This window comes from Vanessa tameamea, chromosome Z (genome assembly GCF_037043105.1).
Source record: "Vanessa tameamea isolate UH-Manoa-2023 chromosome Z, ilVanTame1 primary haplotype, whole genome shotgun sequence".
Classification (NCBI taxonomy): domain Eukaryota; kingdom Metazoa; phylum Arthropoda; class Insecta; order Lepidoptera; family Nymphalidae; genus Vanessa; species Vanessa tameamea.
The window spans coordinates 173,898-195,894 of NC_087341.1; the positions used below are offsets into that span (position 1 = coordinate 173,898).

The following is a 21,997-nucleotide window of genomic DNA, read 5'->3' on the forward strand; positions in this document are numbered from 1 at the left end:
GATTCCTAAAGGGCATAATTCACACGCATTACAAGCTACAGTAGTAAACATATGAAACGGCGCGGTGCTTTGGCTTTGAACTCCCACGCTGACCTGGCTCTCGCTAGTGCTATGTTAACTTACAATACTCATAATAAATTTATTAACATAAGAATTGATAACATTAAGTACTCAATATGAATTAAAAATAGTTACTGTATAAATCTTGACCGCGTAGAATGGTGGCAAGATTGCTAGCAAACTTACTTACAATAAATGTTATACAATAATTTATAATTGACCATTATACATTCAACAATACACTAAACAATGGGTCAATAGGTAACTTGCAGACGAACAAAATTATAACGTTAGAGGATGAGGTTTAGAGGGAAACGGCTGAGGAAGGGCTATCATAAGTATGTATCTACGACGAATATGAGCGGAGTGTCCATGAAAAATGGTACCAAATAGGGAGAACATTAATTAGTTTTGAGAGCTTCCGTTGCGCGCGCTGCGTAATGGTTAGCGTCAAAAATCATTCATGACATAATTTTAGAGTTACGTACACACAGCATTTATATATTTTTTAAGCTTGGCTCACTATAACCTTTTTTATGGTAACCAAATTTGTTCCCAAACAATTTACCATTTGCGAAGGTGCTTTATAAACATAATATTAATTGTGTTAGGACATATTATATTTTAAAAATAATGATCAAGTACTACTAAATTATAGTTACCTACATAATAAGACTATAACAACTTTTACCTGATGTCCTAAAGTTCCTGTCTCACTGATGATGTATTTAAAACTGCCCCTTAATGTACTTGGACTTCACGAATATTTTCATCTTCAATGCGAACAAAGCCGCGGACAGAAGCTGGTCATATGTAAACGTAAAAGTATTGTAGTAAATAAGTATTATCTATATAATGAGCCAAAGCACCCACGAGTTGTCTATGTCACTTGATGAACGGAAACCGCCCGTTTATACGGGTATACTGGTGTTATAACTTCCACATTACAGCTGCGGTAGTCGTTACTGTGTTCCTCAGTCAAAGTGTCAAGGTATCCTCTCATTGAAAAAAATATATTATTTCATACTTTTGAGATTGAAATAAACAGTTGTTAAATTTTTTGACTCTGGGTTGGGTTGTGGGTTGGACTGGCACCGGTACACGAAACATTCGAAGCTTGTATATTATAAAAATATAAATAATAATCTTTTTACAAAATATCTATTGAGTAACGTAAGAAATACCCGACCTACCTAAAATTTAAAGAAACTATTTCTGGGACCATTTGAAAACATTATTAATCTATTTACAATGGCTATTAATAGGTCGATAAAACTGTACACATAGATAAACTTAAAATTAGGTTATAAGATATACACACATATGTTATCAATAAGATCGATACAGCTCAGACGAGTAGAAACATGTATACTTCGATGTGGTGACCGTTTCCTTCGCCAAGATACATCTGATTGGTACAGGAGTCGGCGTCGGACTCCTGCGGCGGAGCACGCCGTCACCTTGTACTCCCGGGTCTGGCTCGGCTCCAGCGCGATGTAGGTCGCGCTTACACATCTATATCGTTTTAAACGAATATCATAAGGAATCTTTTACACGTAATTGGCTCATTAGTCACATTTCGCGTTTTTTTGACTGAAGTCACCATGAATCGTTCGTTACCAGACAGAAATAAACATGTTCTAGAAATATTTGTGTAATTTGTACCCATCTACGATATATAGACATATCTGGGGAGGGATTCAATCTATTATTTCATACTTATCCTAGCTTGCTGCCAACAACATTTTTTACAGTTCCGTTAGAACACGAAGAAATGTAACATAGATAGATATGAAGATTGGCAGCGCGTTGACAGTGTCTGGGTTGTGCAGAACATGCTCGCCTCGTCAATGTCTCGAGAGCGAGGTCTCTGGTCTACGTACCAACTTTTCTGTCTAATAGTCTCGTGTCTGACGGCGCCAGCGAGTGGCAATGTGTGTGTTAAGTCTGTCTGTGGTGTGTAACAACAGCATCTCTATACTTTTTAATTTGTTTTTTTATTTATGGAATAGACAGACTATCGAGTGTCATAAGCTAGAGGGAAACCGACCACTTGACCACGTTTCCGGAAAATACAAATTTGCGTAGAGTGAAAAAGCCAGTAATGACGAAATATTCATGAACAGCTTCCCGTCACAGAACCACGACGACAAAATAAAAAAGAAATAAATAAAAGTTATATACTGCATACAAATTGTATATTATTTAAAACGTATATTTTGAGTAATTTGACTTTTCAGTTGAATATTTCACGATTACAGAATACTAAAATTACCGAATAAACTATTCATGTCATCCCGAGGTTCGATCTTTTTCGCGCTATCGACAAAACCGTTATCGGTTAAATGTAGTTTTGAGGATATTTTTTAGGGGATAGTTGAGAACACGAACTTATAGTTATAGATATTAATCCCGCGCTCAGAGAGAGGTTTTAAATAATTTCACTATAGAACCATATAAAAATAAATTAATACATTTAAAAACCTTAAAAAATAACATATCTAGCATTAGTACATGGTTATTGGTTATATTTGGTTTCACGTGTACCCGTGGAGGATGGATTTCGTGCGAGCCCGTCAGGGTGGGTTAATATCCACTCATCAGATATTCCACCGCCAAACAGCAATACTAAGTATCGTTGTATTCCGGTTTTAAATGTGAGCCAGTGTAACTCCAGGCACAAGGGACATGATATCTTGACTCCTAAGTTTGTTGGCGCATTGGCTATCTATAGTTTTGTTAATATTTCTTACAGTGCCAATTTACGGACAATGGTAATTCTGAATAACTGAACTCCAAGTAGTTAAAAGAGGGGCCTTGGCCCCCCGGTGTTGCGCTGAAATTTTAACACGAATTTCCTTCTCGCCTTGGAACGTCCTTTAGTCCAAGCCGTCTGCCAGCCGCACCCATGGTTTACGTATAGTGCTTCGTCTTGTTCAAAGCTTTTTATTAATATTTATCAACGTTTGACATTTTTAATTATTTAATATTCACATAGAAAAGATCCCCTCCTAAGTTAATATTATCTAATAACGCACAGCAGCCGCTGTATGTCGACGTGACATTGCGTCTCCGTAACAACTGAAAATAGGAACATTAGTTCGTGACCGGTACTTACTGGTACTACTCCTTTTACTACTTGTAGTCTATTTTTCCTGACCTACGTATAATATTCCTTTGGTATGTCTATACTCTTGTACAACTTGTACAAAGGTGACCCAGTGATTGTTAACCGAAGATTACGGGATACTAACTCGTGCGAGCACCGACCACTTGTCGGGTGCTTACTTTATGTTTTCAATTCATTTTGTGCGAGGCAGTGAAGATAAATATCCTGAGGAAACCTGCGTGATTCTACAGAATATATACCAACCCAAATTGGGGCTGCAGAAGCCTGGAGCCGTAGTCCAGCAATGGCACGTGTACACTTGCAAAAAATATCATCAGTTATAGAAGTCCGTGCGACTTTTTGTAATCTTCTGTGTTTATCAACTGAAAGAAACATTCGGCAGTTCTTGCAGTTCGTTTATGTGCATGAACAAAGTCATTATAATATATCACATAACATGCATATGCAATGCAACGCTACCTCTGCTCGCTATGATTACATTTAAAGTGCCTACTAGACTCCGTACACATAGAAGCCGGTTATTCTTACCGGTAGCTTAGCAAAAGGCCAACTTAGGTAAAAATGCGCCACTGAATCGATTGACAGTGTAGTTAAACTAACTGCCAATTTAAAAATTGCCAAAGTCACTCAGTCTGTCTGTCTTTTTGTCTGTGTTACGCTTTTACTGCCAAACCGGCATTGCTTCTGAACCGAATTTAATCAAGTACGGTATGAAGCAAGTCTAAACCCCAAGGAAAGACAGGCTGCCTTTTATATCTAACGCCAACCCCCTGAAACGCGTGAGCTGCTGGGATAATACTTGAACCTTTTTTATTTAATAATAATAAGATCTTTCTAGTCAAAAATAGACGGAGTTAAGAATTTCAAATTAGTTTTATAATGATGATTGTTTTAGTCATTTAATCTCACTCATTGCTTTGTGGTTTATTTATTTTTATGTTTATATTGTCTTTATCACTTGATAATTTGTAATATTTGTAGCTCGCTCTACAGCGCGCTGTGCGACCTCGAATTATGATTTCATCGATCGAATAGTCGATGTTAACTAGTATTTTTGCGTGCTGTAAATACCACCACAAAAATATATATATTTTAAATGCATAATTGTAACAAAAATAAATAAGTAACATGTATATAATAGTAATAAAAATAAAAGCCATATATGGCTGAAAAAACTTTAATTCTTTATTTAAATTCCTTTTTAAGTTTTCTTCCATTTTTGAGTACGGTGTTTTTTAATATTCTTTATTGTAAATTAATATAAATATTTTTAGTTGACAAGTAGAAACCTACCTGTTTCTATAATTTATTAAAAAATACCATGTTCTTCGTTTCGATTGTGTCCCGCCAACGCTATGAAATGTTTATTAGGTCACTTATAAAAGCTGAAACAAAAGAATGCTCCTGACTTGTTAACATAAATCTACATATTATGGTTTCGTTTTTTGAATGCTATTTAATATTTAAAAAAAAGTTAAAAAAAAGCAGACCGTATTCTATTTCATAACTTGTCGGCAGTTCGGCACTTCGCTTACCGCCATCTACATATTTATCTGTAAAACTCGCTAACGAAGTCTGTAACGATATCTTTCTACGTAATGTTCACGGCAACACTTGCTATGTGTCCGTAATTCCGAGAGATGGCGCGAAAGACTATTTAAGTTGCCAGTAGATGTTAACACAATATTCTATAAATAAGTCGTTTATGAGCAGAACGTTATATGCGGGAACCGATACTGCAGTATGCAATACTTATATGTCATTTCAGTTCGTATAGATTAAACAGGAGTTATATATATTTGAAACATTGGCGTAGGAACTTTATCTTTGCGAGTACGGCATGTCTTAGATGTAATTGAGTGACGTCTAATCATTCCCTGCCCCTTGCTAATGGTAACCATCAATCAGAGTTCGTAATAGTTCGGGAATTAGTCGGTGAGTTATTCCCAGCGCAGAGATGATGTCGCGGCGGAATGAGGCGCGGGCGGGGGCGGAGTGCGCGGGCGCCCGCTCAGTGTGTCGGCGCGCGTCGCCGCCGACATGGGCAACCATTCTTCCTCCCACGCCGCGCACAAGACAAGGAAGAACGTCCACTGGAAGTCAGCAGGTGAATATCACACTATGCTCCGACATATCTAGTGGACATTCACACCTGCCCCTCGACACGAATGAACTCGCGTACCCACACGCGATTGTCGTTGGCCCAAGACCCAGCCTATACGTCTATTTATAAAGAGACCGCTCGCTGCTTTTCTAGCGTGGCACACCAAAACAAATCGAAAGGCCTGGGTTTGTGGAACGATAATTAAACATCCATTTTTGTAAATTATGTTAAGCCGACATGGTTTCATACGCGCATTATTTTCTAAAAAGTTTTATTCACTTATCTGTCGGTTTGGTGACAAATATCGAATATTTACAATAATATAATAATAATAATGAGTAGCTCAATAATGAATATTTATTGAAAAGTTCGTATGAATTGTTTCATAAGACGTATTCGCAAGATTAAGATCAGGTGCGAGGTACGTTATGAATTATAAGGTTCGCTCACCAAACTTACAACAACCAAGAAGTCATCTAAAGGGAACTCATATTTATTATACAATCCAAAAACGCTCTGTTAGTTCATTTTGATCGAGAATCCTTTACTCAGTACAAAGCCTACTTATGCAATCGGTACATTAGTTCGTTTTTCAATTCCAGGACGGCCGACGGCGCCTGGTAAGCCGGATATAATTCCACTTCAATCGGATGATGAGCCCAATGCGATAACATTAAAGTGGGCGCCACCCGCCCATGACGGTGGCGCACCGCTGCGTGGTTATCAAGTGGAATGTAACCGGCTTGGTTCGATAGACTGGGTGCGCACCGCCCCGCCCGTCGTACTACGCCCCGAGCTGCTGCTCACAGGACTCGAGCCTCCGCATCGTTATCAGTTCCGAGTAGCAGCAATAAACGCCGTAGGTCGCTCCGAATACAGCGAACTCTCCGATGTTCTCACGGTTAATACCGATAGCCCAGTTCAGCATCCCCCCGTATTCCACCAACATATAGAAAACGTCACCGCACTTGAAAATGATAAAACGGAATTCCGAGTGACTTTCTCAGGCTCACCTCCCCCCACGATAGCATGGTTCAAAGACGATTATGAAATATTTAGCAGCAGACGAACGACAATATCTACAAATGAATCATCGAGCGTACTCGTTTTTTATCAGACTCTATCTAGCGACGAGGGAGAAATCAAGTGCACAGCGACGAACCGCGCCGGTCACACGGTGTGCAAAGCGAAGCTATCACTGGAAGCTGCTCCGAAACTACGCTATCCTCGTCAGTACGAAGATGGACTACTATACGAGATTAACGAAACGGTATTCCTCAAAACAACCATCGTCGGTAAGCCTACCCCGGTAGTGGAATGGCGGCACGACGGGCAGCCCTTAATCGTGGACGATCGTGTAACAATAACTAACACACCAAAGTTTTCCATGTTAAAAATAATTTCTGCACGTCGGAGCGATCGCGGCGAGTATCAGGTTCATGCGAAGAATAATATCGGTGAGGATACGGCTGCCTTCCTCGTGACCGTGACTGCCCCTCCTGACGCCCCTAGGAATGTATTAGTAGCAAGACAGGTCGATAAGTCGGTGACATTGGGATGGGAGCCGCCCGCAGACGACGGAGGCTGTCGTATCGGAAACTATGTAGTCGAATACTATCGCAGTGGGTGGAATGTTTGGCTGAAGGCAACTACGAGCCGTAAGACAAACGTCACACTGTTTGATCTAATTGAAGGCAGTGAGTATAGGTTTCGTGTAAAGGCCGAAAACCCATATGGAATGAGCGCACCCAGTAAAGAGTCGGTGCCAGTGAAAATTCCCGGTCGCTCTGTGGATATGGAGTTCCTAGCTGTAGAGTCGCGTATTATAAACGAAGCAATGACGCGAGAGGGAGGCGAGGAGGTGCCCGTATCGCCGGCGCCGAGGCGTAAACGGGCCGCTGCCTCTTCGGTGCAGGTACCAGCTGCGGCCACCGCCTCACCGGCGCCTCTTAGAAAACAAAAACGAGTGTCCGTTCCTAACGAAGCCACGAGCAACGAGTTCATGTTGGTGCTGTGTCCAGACAGCACCAAATCAAACGAAAAATCCGGTAAGTTTTACGTTATCTTTACAGACGTATCGACATTTACGTTTTATTTTTCAATAAAAAAGCATGCGAATACATATACTATAGAAACAACTTCTCTATTAGAAAGCGAGCAGTAACGGCGAACTCGACCACAAAATCATATCGGTATTGTATTTTATGTGTTCATTATTGAATAAACTTGTTCGTGCCACTGCGATTTGACTGACACTGCGATACACGTTGGGAAGTATATGCGAATGTATATTTGAAATCTACAACACCGCAAAAACAATGTGCATTCAATGGAGGTATAGGATGGTAAAGACATAATTAACACGTGGTCGATCTGTGAACCCAAATAGAATAGAATTATTATTTTTAACATATATATATGTTTGCAATGGTAACATCTGTTTACGTACACAATTGTTTCATTATCCAACATTGTTCTAATAGACTGAATGTAATCTTAACAGTCAAATGTTTTGTCCTGCAAATTAAAAATATGTACCGACATGCATACATATCCATGGAGATAAATTTGCGAATTGTCATTTATCGTGAAGATTATTTAAACTCCGCTCGTGTTGAATAATTCTTACTTATATTAAAACAAACTATTTGTGTAGTTAATGGGTATTCAATAAAGTTTTTCGAATCGTCGTATTCCAGTTTTACTGCGCTGAACGGCTCTTTGAGCTATTATTAGTCACGTGTCAGTGTGAGAATACCATCGCCCGAAACACACAAACCCGAACTTGTATTGATATGAGTTATGTTATCATATATAACAGAACTCATATCAATCTACAAGTTCGATGCTTTTGCGAATTTCAAACGTATATAAAATTTTAATGAGCGTTGTATGAGTATAAGAATTGTTAAGTTACGAGCCAATTATTGGCAAGCTATTATTTTTGTAATCTTGAGGCACACGAGTGTTTAAATTCTTATAACATAATCATACGTATTATATGTGTGTATGATTACGTTATTATATATTTAGAGAACGTGAATGTTTATAATTCTATCGATTGACATTTCAAGCGATATATTGGCTAGCTAGTTAATACAACGTACTGAGGCGATATCTATTTTTAATTTAATCTTATTAAATGTATATATAAAAATAAACAAGATTAAAAACGAAAATATTTAATTTTCAGAAAAAAGGAAGTCGTTTCAATTAGATCTAGAAGACTCGCTATCGCCTCCGCCGATATCATTGTCGGCTCCAGAGCTAAGTTCGCGATGTGTGATGCCTTTCAAACCCCTTCGCAACGCTGTCAGTTCAACGGAATTACTTCACGAGCGCGCCATGGCTCGATTTTATAAAGCAGTTGCTTTGAAGGAGCAACAAAGTAAACAATTAGATGAAAAATCACTCTCACTCGAACAAAATCACATTCCGTACAGCAACAGTATTGAACAAACCGATACCGACGCCGGCGCGACAGCAACAGATACGACTAACAATAAATTAACTACACTCGAAGTTTTAACGAAATCTGAATCACTTGACAGCAAGGATATCAAGTTCAATCCAGCGCCACGCCAAGATTCTATCAATTCAGACAAATGGCAACATATGTCGTTCGACGAAGATTATACCGCTAGTACTGTATCGACGGATGGGGACTATACTGACGAAGAAGATAATAGTCTCAATGAAGAATTAGAAAGGGAAGGTCAATTAATGGAAGAAGAGGAAACCTACAACCCAAGGAACAAAGTTACACGACCTTCGTCTTCGGTTAGTGAACCCATAGAAGAGGAAGAGGAACCTGAAACTGAACCTTTGAAACCTTTATTATTACCAGACCCCAATTTTATACCGAAGCCAATATTGAAGAAAAGAGAAACCGACGCAATAGATAATAAAACTATTGCATCAAAAACTATAAAAGAAGATAAGTCTTTGCAAAATAAACAAAAGAAAGATGACAAAATAAATTTGTTTAGTAAAATTACAAAGCAAAAACCTTTTAGTTTTCCTAAAATGCTAAGCAAAAAACAAACTGATAAACCTTCGCAACCAAATGCACAAGTAAAGGAAGAAAAGTTAAAAGTAGAAGCAGTTGACGATAAGCTTAGCGACGAAGGTAAAACGGTTATCGATTATTACGGTAATATTGTAAAAGAGTATGGTAGTCATAAAAAGGCAAGTACGCCTCTCTACCTTAACACAGAAGATCTGAAACAAGTCGCAGAAAAACAAACGAGAGAAGACATTAAGAAAAATGACATTGTTCCAAAAAAGAAAAAGGTCGTTAAAAAAGTACAGAAAAATAAAGTGAATTCAATAAAAATACAAAACCCCAAATCACCCGAGAAAACATACCAAACGAAACAAGATCTTTTGGAAAAACAAAGGACGATTTCCGACAATACAGAAAAGTTCAATTCTAGTACACTTACAACTGAAAAACCGCAATCGAATGAGACGCGAGTTCTGCTTAAAACGACTGAACGAGCAACTGTCGTGATACCTATAGATTATAAAAAAATGGAAGAGAGAGCTAAAGTTAACGTTAGGTCAGCAATTGATTACACGGTTGATGTTTGTTTATTACTCGTAGCGTTCTGGGTTTATTTCTTTAAAGATGAACGATTAGCGATTCCATTATTAATACTCATTATTTATCGTCAAGTACAAGAATCTATCTTGCAGAATATTCCCGAATGGATTAACCGGTACTTGCCTCAGTGGATGAAAAAGAAGACTTCTTGACGATTTCCAAAAGACAAAGTGTGATTATTTGATTGTATTGTGAAATATGTGTGTTTGTGAGTTCTTGTGAATTTCTTCGCTGAATAATTATGTTTTTATAATGATGAAGTTTTTATATGTTTTATGAATTCATTATAAAAAAGGATATAAATTATTTTACATTTAATCTATTAGGCGATGAAATAATGACGGTTCCACAGAGTACTTTTCGAAAATCTGTTTTTTTTTCAATTTAATGTAAATTTAATGTAAATTAGACAATATTTATATTTAACATTGAATAAAGTTACTTCAAAAATGTTTCATTACAGAAATAGTATCAGATGTATCAGGTGCATATCGCAATTTAAAATACCTAGGTCAGACTGTGTCTCATATGGACCACCAAAGCGAGTGAACGATCCGAAATTGTGCGCCATTCGAGATAAGGGGTTAGTTCTAGGTGTATATTTTAATGAAAACGTTAAAGATGATGGGGCGATTTTAACGGCAAGTGGTCAAAAATATGACAAACAATGTGGTGGTAAACTTTGGAATCAATTAAAATTGACCCCCATACCGCGGCTTGGGGAGTATAGAATATTTTATGATTTGGATAGCACTTATGGTTATGTAGCGGTTGCTGGTCTCGGAACTGAATGTCTATCATTTAATACGATTGAGCAATTAGATGAAAGCAAAGAAGCCATAAGAATAGCAGCGGGAATAGGCGCACGAGCCCTTCAAAAGTTTAAGCCCTCTGTTATTCACGTGGAATCATTTGGTAATGCCGAAGCCGCTGCAGAAGGTGCTACTCTGTCAACATGGAAATTCCAGGAATACAAAAGCCCTTCTAATAAAGAAATTGTTCCAAATGCTGAAATTGAACTTTTCGATGACTGTGATTTTTACGGATGGAAAATTGGTGCACTGAAAGCTGCATCTCAAAACTTAGCTCGATATCTCCAAGAAATGCCTCCAAATTATTTAAACCCAACATCTTTTGCAAAAATTGCAGTTGAGTTGCTTTGTGAATTAAACATCAACGTCGAAATCAAGACGCAGGGATGGGCAGCAAGTCACGAAATGGGAGGTTTCGTTGCTATAGGTAAATCTTCAATTCAGCCACCTCTTTACGTTGAGATAAGTTATTTCGGCGCAGACGAGTGCACCAGACCCATAGTACTTATCGGTAAAGGCGTTACCTTTGATAGCGGCAGTCTAGACCTCAAACCGATGCGAGATTTAATGTTAATGAAAGGTGACATGGCAGGTGCAGCTTGTGTACTAGCAATTACACGCGCCGCGGCTATTCTTAAATTGCCTGTCAATATTCGAGGCATCCTACCCCTATGCGAGTTAATGCCAAGTGGCAGATGTCCGAAGTTTGGAGATGTAATATCAAATGCTCATGGAAAATCGATTCATATAAGAGTGCCATCACGTGAAGGACGTCTTTTGATCGCAGATAGCTTAGTATACGCCAGGAACTACTGGCCAAAGGCTATTCTTGACATAGGGACGATGTCCAAAGAACTAATATACTCATTGGGAGGAGCAGCGTGTGCTTGTTATACGAATTCGGAAGAATTATTTTGTTACGTTTCCACGGCCAGCAGTCAAACAGGAGATAGAATCTGGCGTATGCCCCTATGGAAGTATTACGAAGAACGTATAAAAGATTGCGAAACTGCAGACGTAGCAAACACGAGTCGTGATGACTTCGGCGATTCAGCAAACTGTGCCGCCTTTCTAAAACAGTTCGTTTGTGACAGTAAATGGGTACATTTCGACACATATAATGTTGCTTACACAAGGGGTCACGACTTTCCCTATCTCCAACGAGGAATGACCGGCCGGCCCACGAGGACAGTGATAGAAATGATGTTTCAACTATTAGCCGATTCTAAGTTGTGATTGACTTGCTCCTAAATATTGTTTGTAATATTATTTTATTTTGTTTCTCAATTTATTGGAGTTCCTCTAAAACATATTTTCGAAACGAATAAATTTTTGTATTTGCTAAAATATAAAAAAATTGCTAACATTGCTTGGTTTCTTTTCACCTACAATCCAACTCAATAGCTATGTACAAAATAACTAGAAACGTAATATAATTAACTTTTGATTTAATGAAAACTATAATTTGTATTGTACTTGTTTCCGGTTCTACCTCTAGTAATATTGTAATATGCTTCTGTTATAACGAGATAATAATTTTGTGTTTTTGTTTGTTTGTTGTTTCCGGACTCACACCAAAACCAGAAACCCGATCAATGGACTCTATTATTGGGTATTATACATTGATACACTGTAGTTCTCGAAAGGACAGACTAAGAAAACTTTACTAAGTATCCGAAAATTTTACAAACTAACCCTTGGACCACCACGGGTCGTACATAGGAAGTGTGCTCTGTACGCCAAGTCAACTTTATCATTACAGTAAACCACTGATAGGGTACTATTTAATATCGATACAATTTTAATCGATAATATTTTTGATAAATGTAGGTAACATAAAACTTTAAGAAGCGATCTATTACTTAAAATAATAATCACATTGAAAATAGCACATGCCTAAAATAATAACTTGACGTTTAAAAGGAGGCGGTCTACACCAAAGATAATTATCATTCTTTCGGGTTGAGGTGTAAGGGTACATTTTTCTGGAATAAAAGTAACCGACGTGCTAATCCACAATAATCTCTGTGCCAAATTTCATTGGGATCCGTTCGACCGTTTTGGCGGTTCTAGCGTGATTGAATAACAAACATCCATCCAAACTTCCGCATTAATAATGTTAGTGAGATTAAATAACTAGCTTTAAGTATTTGTATTGACTACAGTTAGGGCCATGTACTTATAAATGAATATCGACTTTTAACTCGTCACTAGAAGTTTGTTTACATATAGTCTCAATAAAAATAACTAACTTCGCGATTATAGGACAAAATAAGTTTTAATTTTAATCTCTTCAAATAAATAAACTGTTAAAATAAACCGTTAATATATTTTCTGCCGATAAAGGTAAAGTGATGTCAGCGATCTGGACATATATAGCTAGCTACGTTGTCTGTCAAAATTTCACTAAACCTATGTATAGGGAAGCAAATAAATATATTAAAATAATAAACAAAATAGTTCATAATAATTTATTTTTATAATAAATATATATATATATCTTTTAGCGCAGAGTACGTGTTGACTTCCAGGTAGGATGTATTATATACATAGGTATATAATTGTATTTAACTGACATGACTTTGTATTTTTAAATGTTGAACAAGAGTAATTACCAATTTTCTTGCCGGTTCTTCTCGGTAGAATCTGCATTCGAACCTATGGTAGCTTCACTTAATATAGTTTGTTAAATGACGATTCAAAAGTGCTTGTAAAAGCCTACTTGACTAAAGTATATTTTGATTTTGATTACTGTCCCGACTTCTAACGGTTAAAATGAAGACTATCTCGTGTTATAAGTAATAATAAGTGATAATACTATCAAACATTTAATTGTGTGATACATCATATGTATTACATATGTTAAAAAAATCTAAAAATAGTTACTATCGTCTCTGAGCGGTCCCGTTTTGTTAATTACGTCAAATGTCATGTCGCCTCACGCCTGTCACTATCATTATTGACGTAATATCAAAAAGATGCGTCGTTTCGCGTTTTGTGCTACCGAGAATTTGTATTTTAGTGTCACATGCGATCAATCTCCCATTTGTTTTGGAACCTGAGATACTTTTCTCGTTTACATTCTGTTTGTGAAAACTGTATCAAAATCCGTTGAGTTGTTTAAAAAAAGTAAGCAAAAACAGAGAAACTAACCACATTTCGAAGAAAAAAATTGGTATCAATTTAGTCAGTATCAGCGTGATACTTGTGACCTCTTTATATTTTTTATCCGAGCCAAATTATTCGGTTTCAGGCAATACTAAATGAATGATTTAGTTTTGTCTTGCGTAATTATCATAGTTGGAAACGTATGCATAAACTCGTACTGAGTGGAGGTCGCTATAACAAAATTTTCTTAATTTATTTATTTATAGGAGTATTCATTGTAAATGTGCCAAACCTTAAAATTCCCAACGATTGTATAAAATTTATTTATTTATTTAAAACACGCTCATTATTACGAATAAAAGGAAAATATGAAAGATTTGAGGAATCGTTTAACAGAGCGATTTGATATTGAATACTTGGCGACATTCAATAAAGCCGGAAACTTATGGTTCTCTTCATCGTTAAAAGTAATATTTTTATAAGTTACTCAAACACAACCGACTTTATGAGGATTAACACCATTCCCTAAGGTGTTTCTATTGTTTTGTTAAAATTTCCGGAATAAAAATCAGTTCGTCCAGACTTCAGGTTAAGTATTGAAACCACAAATCCTTTCCTCGAGTGTGAAACGTGGGCAGCGAGAACGTGCAGTATATACTACTAGCAACTTCAAAGCTTCGCGAGGTGCCTCAAAGCTCCCGGCTCTCCGACTCTGCACCCAGCCAGGTCCTGGTAGTGTAGGTCCTGTAGTACGGGTCGCTATGTTTAAGATGAGATGATTGTTGCTTGTTTGATAAGTAAAATACGTTGGATTTTTAATTTGCATTTAATAAACACCTAGGAACATATTACATGGCACATAAAATACATGAATGGCATAAACGACTAGTGTTACATTTTTTATTTATGTTGTTAGTATTTTCTACGTTTTAGTTTGTGCGGTTCCGTCGCAACAATGATCCCGTGATAGTGTTGGCTAATTTATAAGAGTGCTATTCGTAACCTCTTCCTGACAAACAATTGAACAGACGCAGGTGAAGAAGTTCAATCATAATGAGTTTCTCGTAAAACAAAAACCCACAAAATGAAACGTAGCATAAATTCGACACAAAATACGTAAGTACTTGGCGAGAAAACAGTTAGTCTGAAAATATAAAAGATAAACTTATTATAAATGTAAAACTATAAATGCATTTATTTAATCGTGTAAATAATATCTTTTAATTTAACCTATATACATATAATAATATTAATAAAAACAACTACGTTCAGTCATTGTGTAAATTTTTATAAAAATATAACACCACAATAGATAATATACAAAAACAATCGAATGTTAAAATAGAAATAGATGTTATTACAAAGATTGGTATTCTTTTGTAAAAGTCAAAAGTTATAACAATGTTAAAACAAAGGATCAATTTAAAGAGACAGTTCTCGTTGATTAGAAATCACTGTCACGATATGTTAACACTCGAGCTCCGCGCGCTTCGCTCATCGCCAGAACCTTACGATGGAATAACTTACATATAACACCGAGAAGTTAAAAGTTACAACTTACTACCATTCTATGGAATGGCACGGTAACGTACAATATTTAGCTTACAGTAAATCGGACCCTTTGCTTTATGCCTTTCTTAAAATACGTACTCCTGTCAGGGAGTATCATAGCCATAGTCATCGTCCGTCGCAGTGATCGCAGAAAATTCATTTAAAAGATATATCAGTGAATCCAGTTTCGATATCGCGTTACAGATCTTTCCGCAAGGAGAAGGTCCTGGTGTTGATAACCGAGGACAACTCCGTGTCGCTGACGTAGCCCGGCATGCCGGTGTAGAGCATAGGCTGGACCAGGAGCGGCTGCGCAGAGAGAGCTACGAGGTCGCGGTTCGGGAAGTATGATTTCCAGGTCGTACTTGAAAATAAAAAGTTACGTTGAGTACGCAGTCCGATAAGTGCGAGTCCCGTTATTGTAATGTGTTCTGTGGAAAGGTGTCGGTACTCACTTCGGGTGCTGGTCGAACATGATCGGAAGGAATTCGTCGACCGGTAACATGTTCTGAAGAGGTTTGGCATCGAGAAGCTTCTTAGCTCCCCTCTCGGTCAGCAAGTATCCCACAGTCCAGTACGAGTAACGCGGCCGAGTCGTATGAGGAGTGACTTGTTCCTCAGCGGCCTCCATAAGTATCTTCCTTCCTAAGTAGCTAATTAAAACAATTATTTTAATTTATTTCTGAATAATTTTGCTGTCGGAGCGTTTTGGAGAGTTGGAGGATCAAAACGTTATGGTACTTACATAAGGTCAAAATCGAGATTTCTAACTTCAGACAACATTTTCCTGTAGTTGTCCTGGAAGTTCGGCGAGAAGCGCACGTCGTCTTCGAGAATCATGGTCAGAGAGTATTTCCTGTTAACGATCTGTGGAAACAGATTGATTAGAGATGTCCCTTGAGGCTGACTTAAGCCACTACACGGAGCTGTGGATTACCTTTTTCCAGATGTTGTAGTGGCTCAGGAAACATCCTATTTCGCCCGCTTTCATTGGTCTGAAAATAGATAAGTCGTTAATAATTGTAGAAGTAAAACATGAATGGGCCAATGACGTCACCAACAGTAAAGTTACCTCTTGTGGTAGGGGTCTTCATAACCAGGCATAAATTGCACTTTCAAGCGCCGAAGCATGGTCCGGTTCAGTCTTCTAAAATTAAAATATACGAATTAAATTATCCGTCGGAGCAGTAGCCCTAAGCGCAATGCTGAGTGAGCGAATGTCATACGTACAATCCATCCACAGCGGGTAACCTTTTCACTTCTATTCCGAGTTCTTTGAAGATCTTCAGCATCAGCTTCCTCCGGGCCGGCCGTCGGTCGAGATTTATCATGTATACCATGTCACATCCGAACTTGGACCACTTCGGGTACGTCACGTACTTCTTCAGATCGGAGTCAAGCGGGAAATCAACTTCGTGACCCAATGCGTCCACTTTCAAGTTGATAAATCTTTGCGTTTCCTTCACCGGTTCGTTGTCGTTGTTCGGCATTGTGGTGAAGCCAAACAACTGATCGTTGCACAGCTTTATCTTGGTACCTTTGGAAGAACGTAAATGTCGTTTAATAGGACGTATAGTAGATACTGTGCTGTGTGTGCGTAGTGCACTATGTGTGTCTAATATACGGTAAGGTATACAATACCAATGCGGCGCGCGCTCGCTGCGAAGTTTGTGACGTCGTCGCCGTAGTTCATATAATCCGAATGCTCTTCAGGATAGTAGGTGAGATAATCGGACGACTCGTTCATTAGCGAGATCAGCACCGCGGAGTGTACCGCCGGTACGTTGTGACATCCGAGGTAAGGTAATTCTCTTTTAAAGAACTTCATAAAGTAAGAGGAATCCTCGTAGGAGTAGTCCTTTGACTCGCCAGCCCTGAAACAAAGCTCGCCGATGAGTTTGGAGGAAGGAACGCGAACCAGGCACAGTTAATTGAGCACCTGTACTCAACTGACCAGAAGTTTGAATACAATCCATCCGAAATGAGCATTGGAGCCACAATTTTGTATTTGCGACCGACGAGAATCTTTAAAGTCGCCGGTTCCGTGAGGATAACGTCCGCATCCAACGTCTGGAAATTAAAAGGGACATAAGTTTGAGTCCACGGAACTGCCGCTGATATCGAATAAAATTGAAATGATTGGGTGGAAAACCACTCACAAACAGGTAGTCGGCCCGGATGTCCCTAGCGTAGTTCAGCGCCTCTTCTCTCAGCTTCGAGACGTGCTTGTATTGCGCCGTGTCCCAGAAAACTTTCACCTCGTTTTTTCCTTCCTTGGGCTCGGGCGACACTTGCGAATACAAGTGAAATGAATGGTACAAATTCTTATATTTTTCAGCCCATTTCTGCAGAATTTCTTCCGTCTCATCGTAATTATTTTCAGTGTGGATCCTGTAAATAATTATTTAATTTAGACTAACACTAAATACTATAATTTAAATAAAAGGATTACGATAGAATCGTTCTTTGCTGATAGTCGTTGCGAACGGTTAAGCAGATTACTTTTTTTTTGTAAGAAGCGTACATCAGTGTCATTCAATTTTCTGTACCAATCTATCACCGTCACTGGCTATGTCAGTTCGACATTAAAGAAAAGTATGCCGTTAATGTTCTATTAGCTAAATAAATTTTACGAGATATCTAATAGTCTAAATACGTTGCGATGACTATTTCATTATTTTATCTGATTCAGTAATGCAACCATAAATAGTTCGTTGACACTATGTCGAAATATTCACGCAAATGTTATCAACAATGGCAGTTTTAACACTCTCGTATGATTAAAAACAAACGTATACCAGAAACTGCTCTCATGATATGCCGCGCACGTCTCTGGGCGGACGTCAAACTGGGTTATTATCGACTAAGTATGTTGGTACGAAATTAACTCTTACAAATATAATACTTATATCATTCGTTTATAAACAGAATACAATGCCTTAGTTTGTAATTATTGGAATCATTTTGTTTAATTAATTAATTATAATTGTGTTCTCGACCGGTCTGAACAATAATGCAAAAAGAGGGATTTGTATGAAATAGACATGTTTTGACTTGTTTTACACAAGCGCAGTGCATTCGTCGCATTGCAGTAGGTGACCGCAACTCTGGATCGATCATGTAATCCAATCACTGGATTAAAAGCAAATTAACAACTTTGACATTGAATTTACGCGATATTGGTCGAGATCTTGAATAGTCTAAGGTATTCGTTAAGAAATCGTGAAAAAAAAACGTTTTCAATGCTGATAATTTGCAATCGAAACTTTGGAATTATATTAAGTGGATATACATAAGTCGTTGAGTCGAATAGTATCGTACGGTAAATAAAGATAATTAAGAACTACATATTAGCAACGCGTATGAAAAATGTAATAGGTATAAGGTAGAAAATATAAGAATTGTTTATCTTTAAAAAAAATTCGATTAGAAGTATTATGCTTACCAAATGTCAATTCGGCTCTTTGGGTAATCCAATAGCCGGAGACACGTCAAGAAATTCGGTAAAGTACTAACTTTATTTCGAGCTAAAATTGAAATTGCAATACGCGGCCTTATAGAACTGTCATACAAATCACCGGGGCAAACAAAATATCGCCCGAAGAGAACTAAAAGGAGAAACACTTGCGAATTATAGTTAGCCATAGTGCAGACACTTTGTAAAAAATAATATGAATCAATAAATCAACAACATATTCACGAGTTCACGAATCACGGTCTTCCCTTAGCAAAAGCAAATGAATAATAACGCGTTGACCGGCTCCACTACGCGCATCCTATAAAAAACTAGTTCTACCTAGCTTCCGCGCTCCCCACCCCGTTCCAGACTTCACTTTAAATCAATAAAATCCAGGACGTCCGGCCCGGCCGGATGACCTTCGACATTGTGTCGTTTTAATGTTTTAGTTATTTACTCTTTTCGGGGAAGGCGGTCGGCAGCCATGCAACCCTATCGTGTTTGTTTATTCAAATGAGCATGAGCAATGCTGGCTTTAGATAGGCATAGCTCATTTAATATACATTTTCGTTTAAAATATTATTTTTCTAATCAGAGAGACAAGATTATGATAAAATCGAATCAATTTTATTCAAGTAAACTTCACAATGAAGCGTTTTTGAATCGTCGATATTAAAATACTACCAGCGTTTCGGAAAGCAGCCTCCAGCCAGAAGAAACGGCAAGAAACTCGCATAGCTGCTCTTTTCAAATAAACAGATTTACAATGCTGTTTTTTTACAAAAATTTGTGTCCTGTGATGGAACCCGAGCCTAAATCCAGGTGTTTTTTTCTAAAAAGTACTCTTTTAATTAATAATAAGACTTATTTATTAATTTAGTCTTAATAAACTTTTTAAATTTCGTAAATGGTAAATTGGTTACATTTCCCGGTATCTTATTATATATGCGTATACCATTGCCCAAAAACGTTCTCTGTACTGTATGCAAACTGAAAGTAGGGGTTACAAGTTTATTGTTATTTCTTGTATCAATAGTATGTATATCATCTTTTATGGAATACTTTTGTATATTCTTCTGTATAAATTATATTATCATAAATATATTGTGAAGCAGCCGTTAATACATGATTATGCAGTTGTGAGGTTGTTTTTCTTATATAAATAAAAAACAACACATTTCTTGAATATGAAATTATCAGTGGTAGCTTACAGTTTTAGTACTTTAAATGTTTCACAACTATCCAGTGTTGATATAAATGTACATTGGTCCTAAATCATCATAATCAAAATGTTTAATATCTGAGCCATAGTAGCTTACTACACTCTGAAATTTAACCTCATTTCAATCTTATCATCGTCATAATAAAAATGAACAATATGTATGTATACTTTAATGTTCATAACAATTAATTGTTTGAATTGTTACTTTCCAGATAAATCTTGTCCTCACCAGAAACACCATTGCAGTTTTTATTTAGTAATTATTTAAAAAGTGTATAAAAACTAATTTTACAGAGAATTCATATTTTATCATATACAGGTTTCTCTTTGGATTGTTATGCGCAAAATTGTCGTATATCGATATATTTCTATTTGGAAGTAGATTTTTTAATTAGCCTTCTATTTATAATATATATAAGCCGAGATGGCCTAGTGGTTAGAATGCGTGCATCTTAACCGATGATTTCGGGTTCAAACCCAGGCAGGCACCACTGAATTTTCATGTGCTTAATTTGTGTTTATAATTCATCTCATGCTTGGCGGTGAAGGAAAAGATCGTGAGGACACCTGCATTGGCTAATTTCAATGAAATTCTGCCACATGTGTATTCCAACAACCCGCATTGGAGCAGCGTGGTGGAATATGCTCCTAACCTTCTCCTCAAAGGGAGAGGAGGCCTTAGCCCAGCAGTGGGAAATTTACAGGCTGCTAATGTATGCTAATGTAAATGTTATCCACAGTAGCATTGTCACAAACTTCTTTAATTTATTAACCCAATCTTAGTCATAATAGCAGTTCTGTTTTCTTGAATATAGTAAAAACCTTTACCTTCACTTTAAAAGATTAAAGTGAAGGTAAGTGGAACTGCAATTGCCACCTGATGGTATGCGGTCATCACTGCAAGTTCCTTGCATCACCGATGCACCACTTGTGACAATAATTGTACTGGCACACTCACTTTTCAAACCAGAACACAATTATACTAAGTATTGCCGCTTGATGGTAGAATATATGAAAATTGGTTTATAGCTAACCAGACAGGCTCACAGCAAGGCCTATCAGCCCTATCACCCATGATCTACTAATTTTACATAATAAAAGCTTCACTATAGACTATAGTGAAGCTTTTATTTTTAAGAAAGAGGCTGTCAGTGATCGTACATTTGTAGTATTACTGAATATAAGTACATATGAGTTAATTAGCATGTAACAAGATGGCGTTTTAAGCATCCTGTGCTTAGACTTGTTCTGGAATCTATCGATCAAAGACTTACCACAGTAGATAACCTAAATTCTGGATGCGTAGTGCAGGTTATGCTAATCATTTAAAATATTATACTCACCAAAGGTCAATGCGCTCTTTTGGGTAATCCAATAGCCTAAGACTGGTCAAGAAATACGGTAAACTATTAACTTTATTCCGAGCTAAAATCGAAATTGCAACTCGCGGCATTACAGAACTATCATAAAAATCACCAGAGCAAACAAAATATCGCCCGAATACGACCAAAAAGAGAAACACTTGTGATTTATAGTTAGCCATAGTGCAGACACAAAGTAACGTTTGAGTTTATTCAAAATATAATGAATATTAATTTAATATATGAGTTTACGAATAACGGTCTTCACGTATGCACGATTTAAAAATGAATAAGGAATGAAATCTCATTTGAGAGCAAGAACGCAAAACAATGAGCGGAAACCGCGGTGCGCACTGTTCGTCATACCCAGCAGGCAGGGCCCATGCATGCAATTCAAATCAACAAAATCCAGGACACTGGAATGACCTCCAGCCTCGGTCCGACTGAACTTTGACATAAGTTTTTTTTCTTTTCATTACAACAGTAGGCAACAGTCTGAACTATACAACCGATCATAATCTAAATCTATACTTAAATAATTTTAATCTATAATTAAAAAATAGTTTTTAATTGCACAAAAATAATG

At 37.4% G+C, this 21,997-nt stretch overlaps 3 protein-coding genes across 3 annotated transcripts; 2 read left to right on the forward strand and 1 right to left on the reverse strand.

Annotated features, from left to right (window-relative positions):
• The first annotated feature begins 5,146 nt into the window (after nucleotides 1–5,146).
• Nucleotides 5,147–10,156, forward strand: LOC113403993 (titin homolog). The gene is made up of 3 exons (XM_026644713.2): nucleotides 5,147–5,297; nucleotides 5,897–7,342; nucleotides 8,488–10,156. Exons 1-3 carry the CDS (start codon nucleotides 5,231–5,233, stop codon nucleotides 10,050–10,052), a joined length of 3,078 nt encoding a protein of 1,025 aa, XP_026500498.2. The 5' UTR covers nucleotides 5,147–5,230; the 3' UTR covers nucleotides 10,053–10,156.
• A 130-nt stretch (nucleotides 10,157–10,286) lies between these two features.
• Nucleotides 10,287–12,078, forward strand: LOC113403995 (cytosol aminopeptidase-like). The gene has a single exon (XM_026644715.2). The coding sequence runs from the start codon at nucleotides 10,350–10,352 to the stop codon at nucleotides 11,946–11,948; it is 1,599 nt and encodes a 532-aa protein (XP_026500500.2). The 5' UTR covers nucleotides 10,287–10,349; the 3' UTR covers nucleotides 11,949–12,078.
• Nucleotides 12,079–14,627: 2,549 nt separating this feature from the next.
• LOC113403994 (glycosyltransferase 25 family member) lies at nucleotides 14,628–21,821 on the reverse strand. Its single transcript, XM_026644714.2, has 10 exons — nucleotides 21,394–21,821; nucleotides 17,531–17,762; nucleotides 17,326–17,441; nucleotides 17,013–17,245; nucleotides 16,602–16,908; nucleotides 16,444–16,518; nucleotides 16,309–16,366; nucleotides 16,117–16,238; nucleotides 15,827–16,024; nucleotides 14,628–15,735 (listed from the first exon to the last, which is right to left on the reverse strand). The coding sequence occupies exons 1-10, from the start codon at nucleotides 21,591–21,593 to the stop codon at nucleotides 15,570–15,572; spliced, it is 1,707 nt and encodes a 568-aa protein (XP_026500499.1). The 5' UTR covers nucleotides 21,594–21,821; the 3' UTR covers nucleotides 14,628–15,569.
• Nucleotides 21,822–21,997: the final 176 nt, after the last annotated feature.

What these genes read in the sequence shown, in the direction of transcription:
- LOC113403993 (XM_026644713.2), top strand. Translation starts at nt 5,231, where the DNA reads ATGGGCAACCATTCTTCCTCCCACGCCGCGCACAAGACAAGGAAGAAC. An exon ending in CGTCCACTGGAAGTCAGCAG is followed by an intron (nt 5,298 to 5,896) that starts GTGAATATCACA and finishes TTTCAATTCCAG; the next exon opens with GACGGCCGACGGCGCCTGGT. An exon ending in CAAATCAAACGAAAAATCCG is followed by an intron (nt 7,343 to 8,487) that starts GTAAGTTTTACG and finishes TTTAATTTTCAG; the next exon opens with AAAAAAGGAAGTCGTTTCAA.
- LOC113403995 (XM_026644715.2), top strand. Translation starts at nt 10,350, where the DNA reads ATGTTTCATTACAGAAATAGTATCAGATGTATCAGGTGCATATCGCAA.
- LOC113403994 (XM_026644714.2), bottom strand. Translation starts at nt 21,593, where the DNA reads ATGGCTAACTATAAATCACAAGTGTTTCTCTTTTTGGTCGTATTCGGG. An exon ending in AATCTCGATTTTGACCTTAT is followed by an intron (nt 16,025 to 16,116) that starts GTAAGTACCATA and finishes TGTTTTAATTAG; the next exon opens with CTACTTAGGAAGGAAGATAC. An exon ending in ATGTTCGACCAGCACCCGAA is followed by an intron (nt 15,736 to 15,826) that starts GTGAGTACCGAC and finishes TTTATTTTCAAG; the next exon opens with TACGACCTGGAAATCATACT.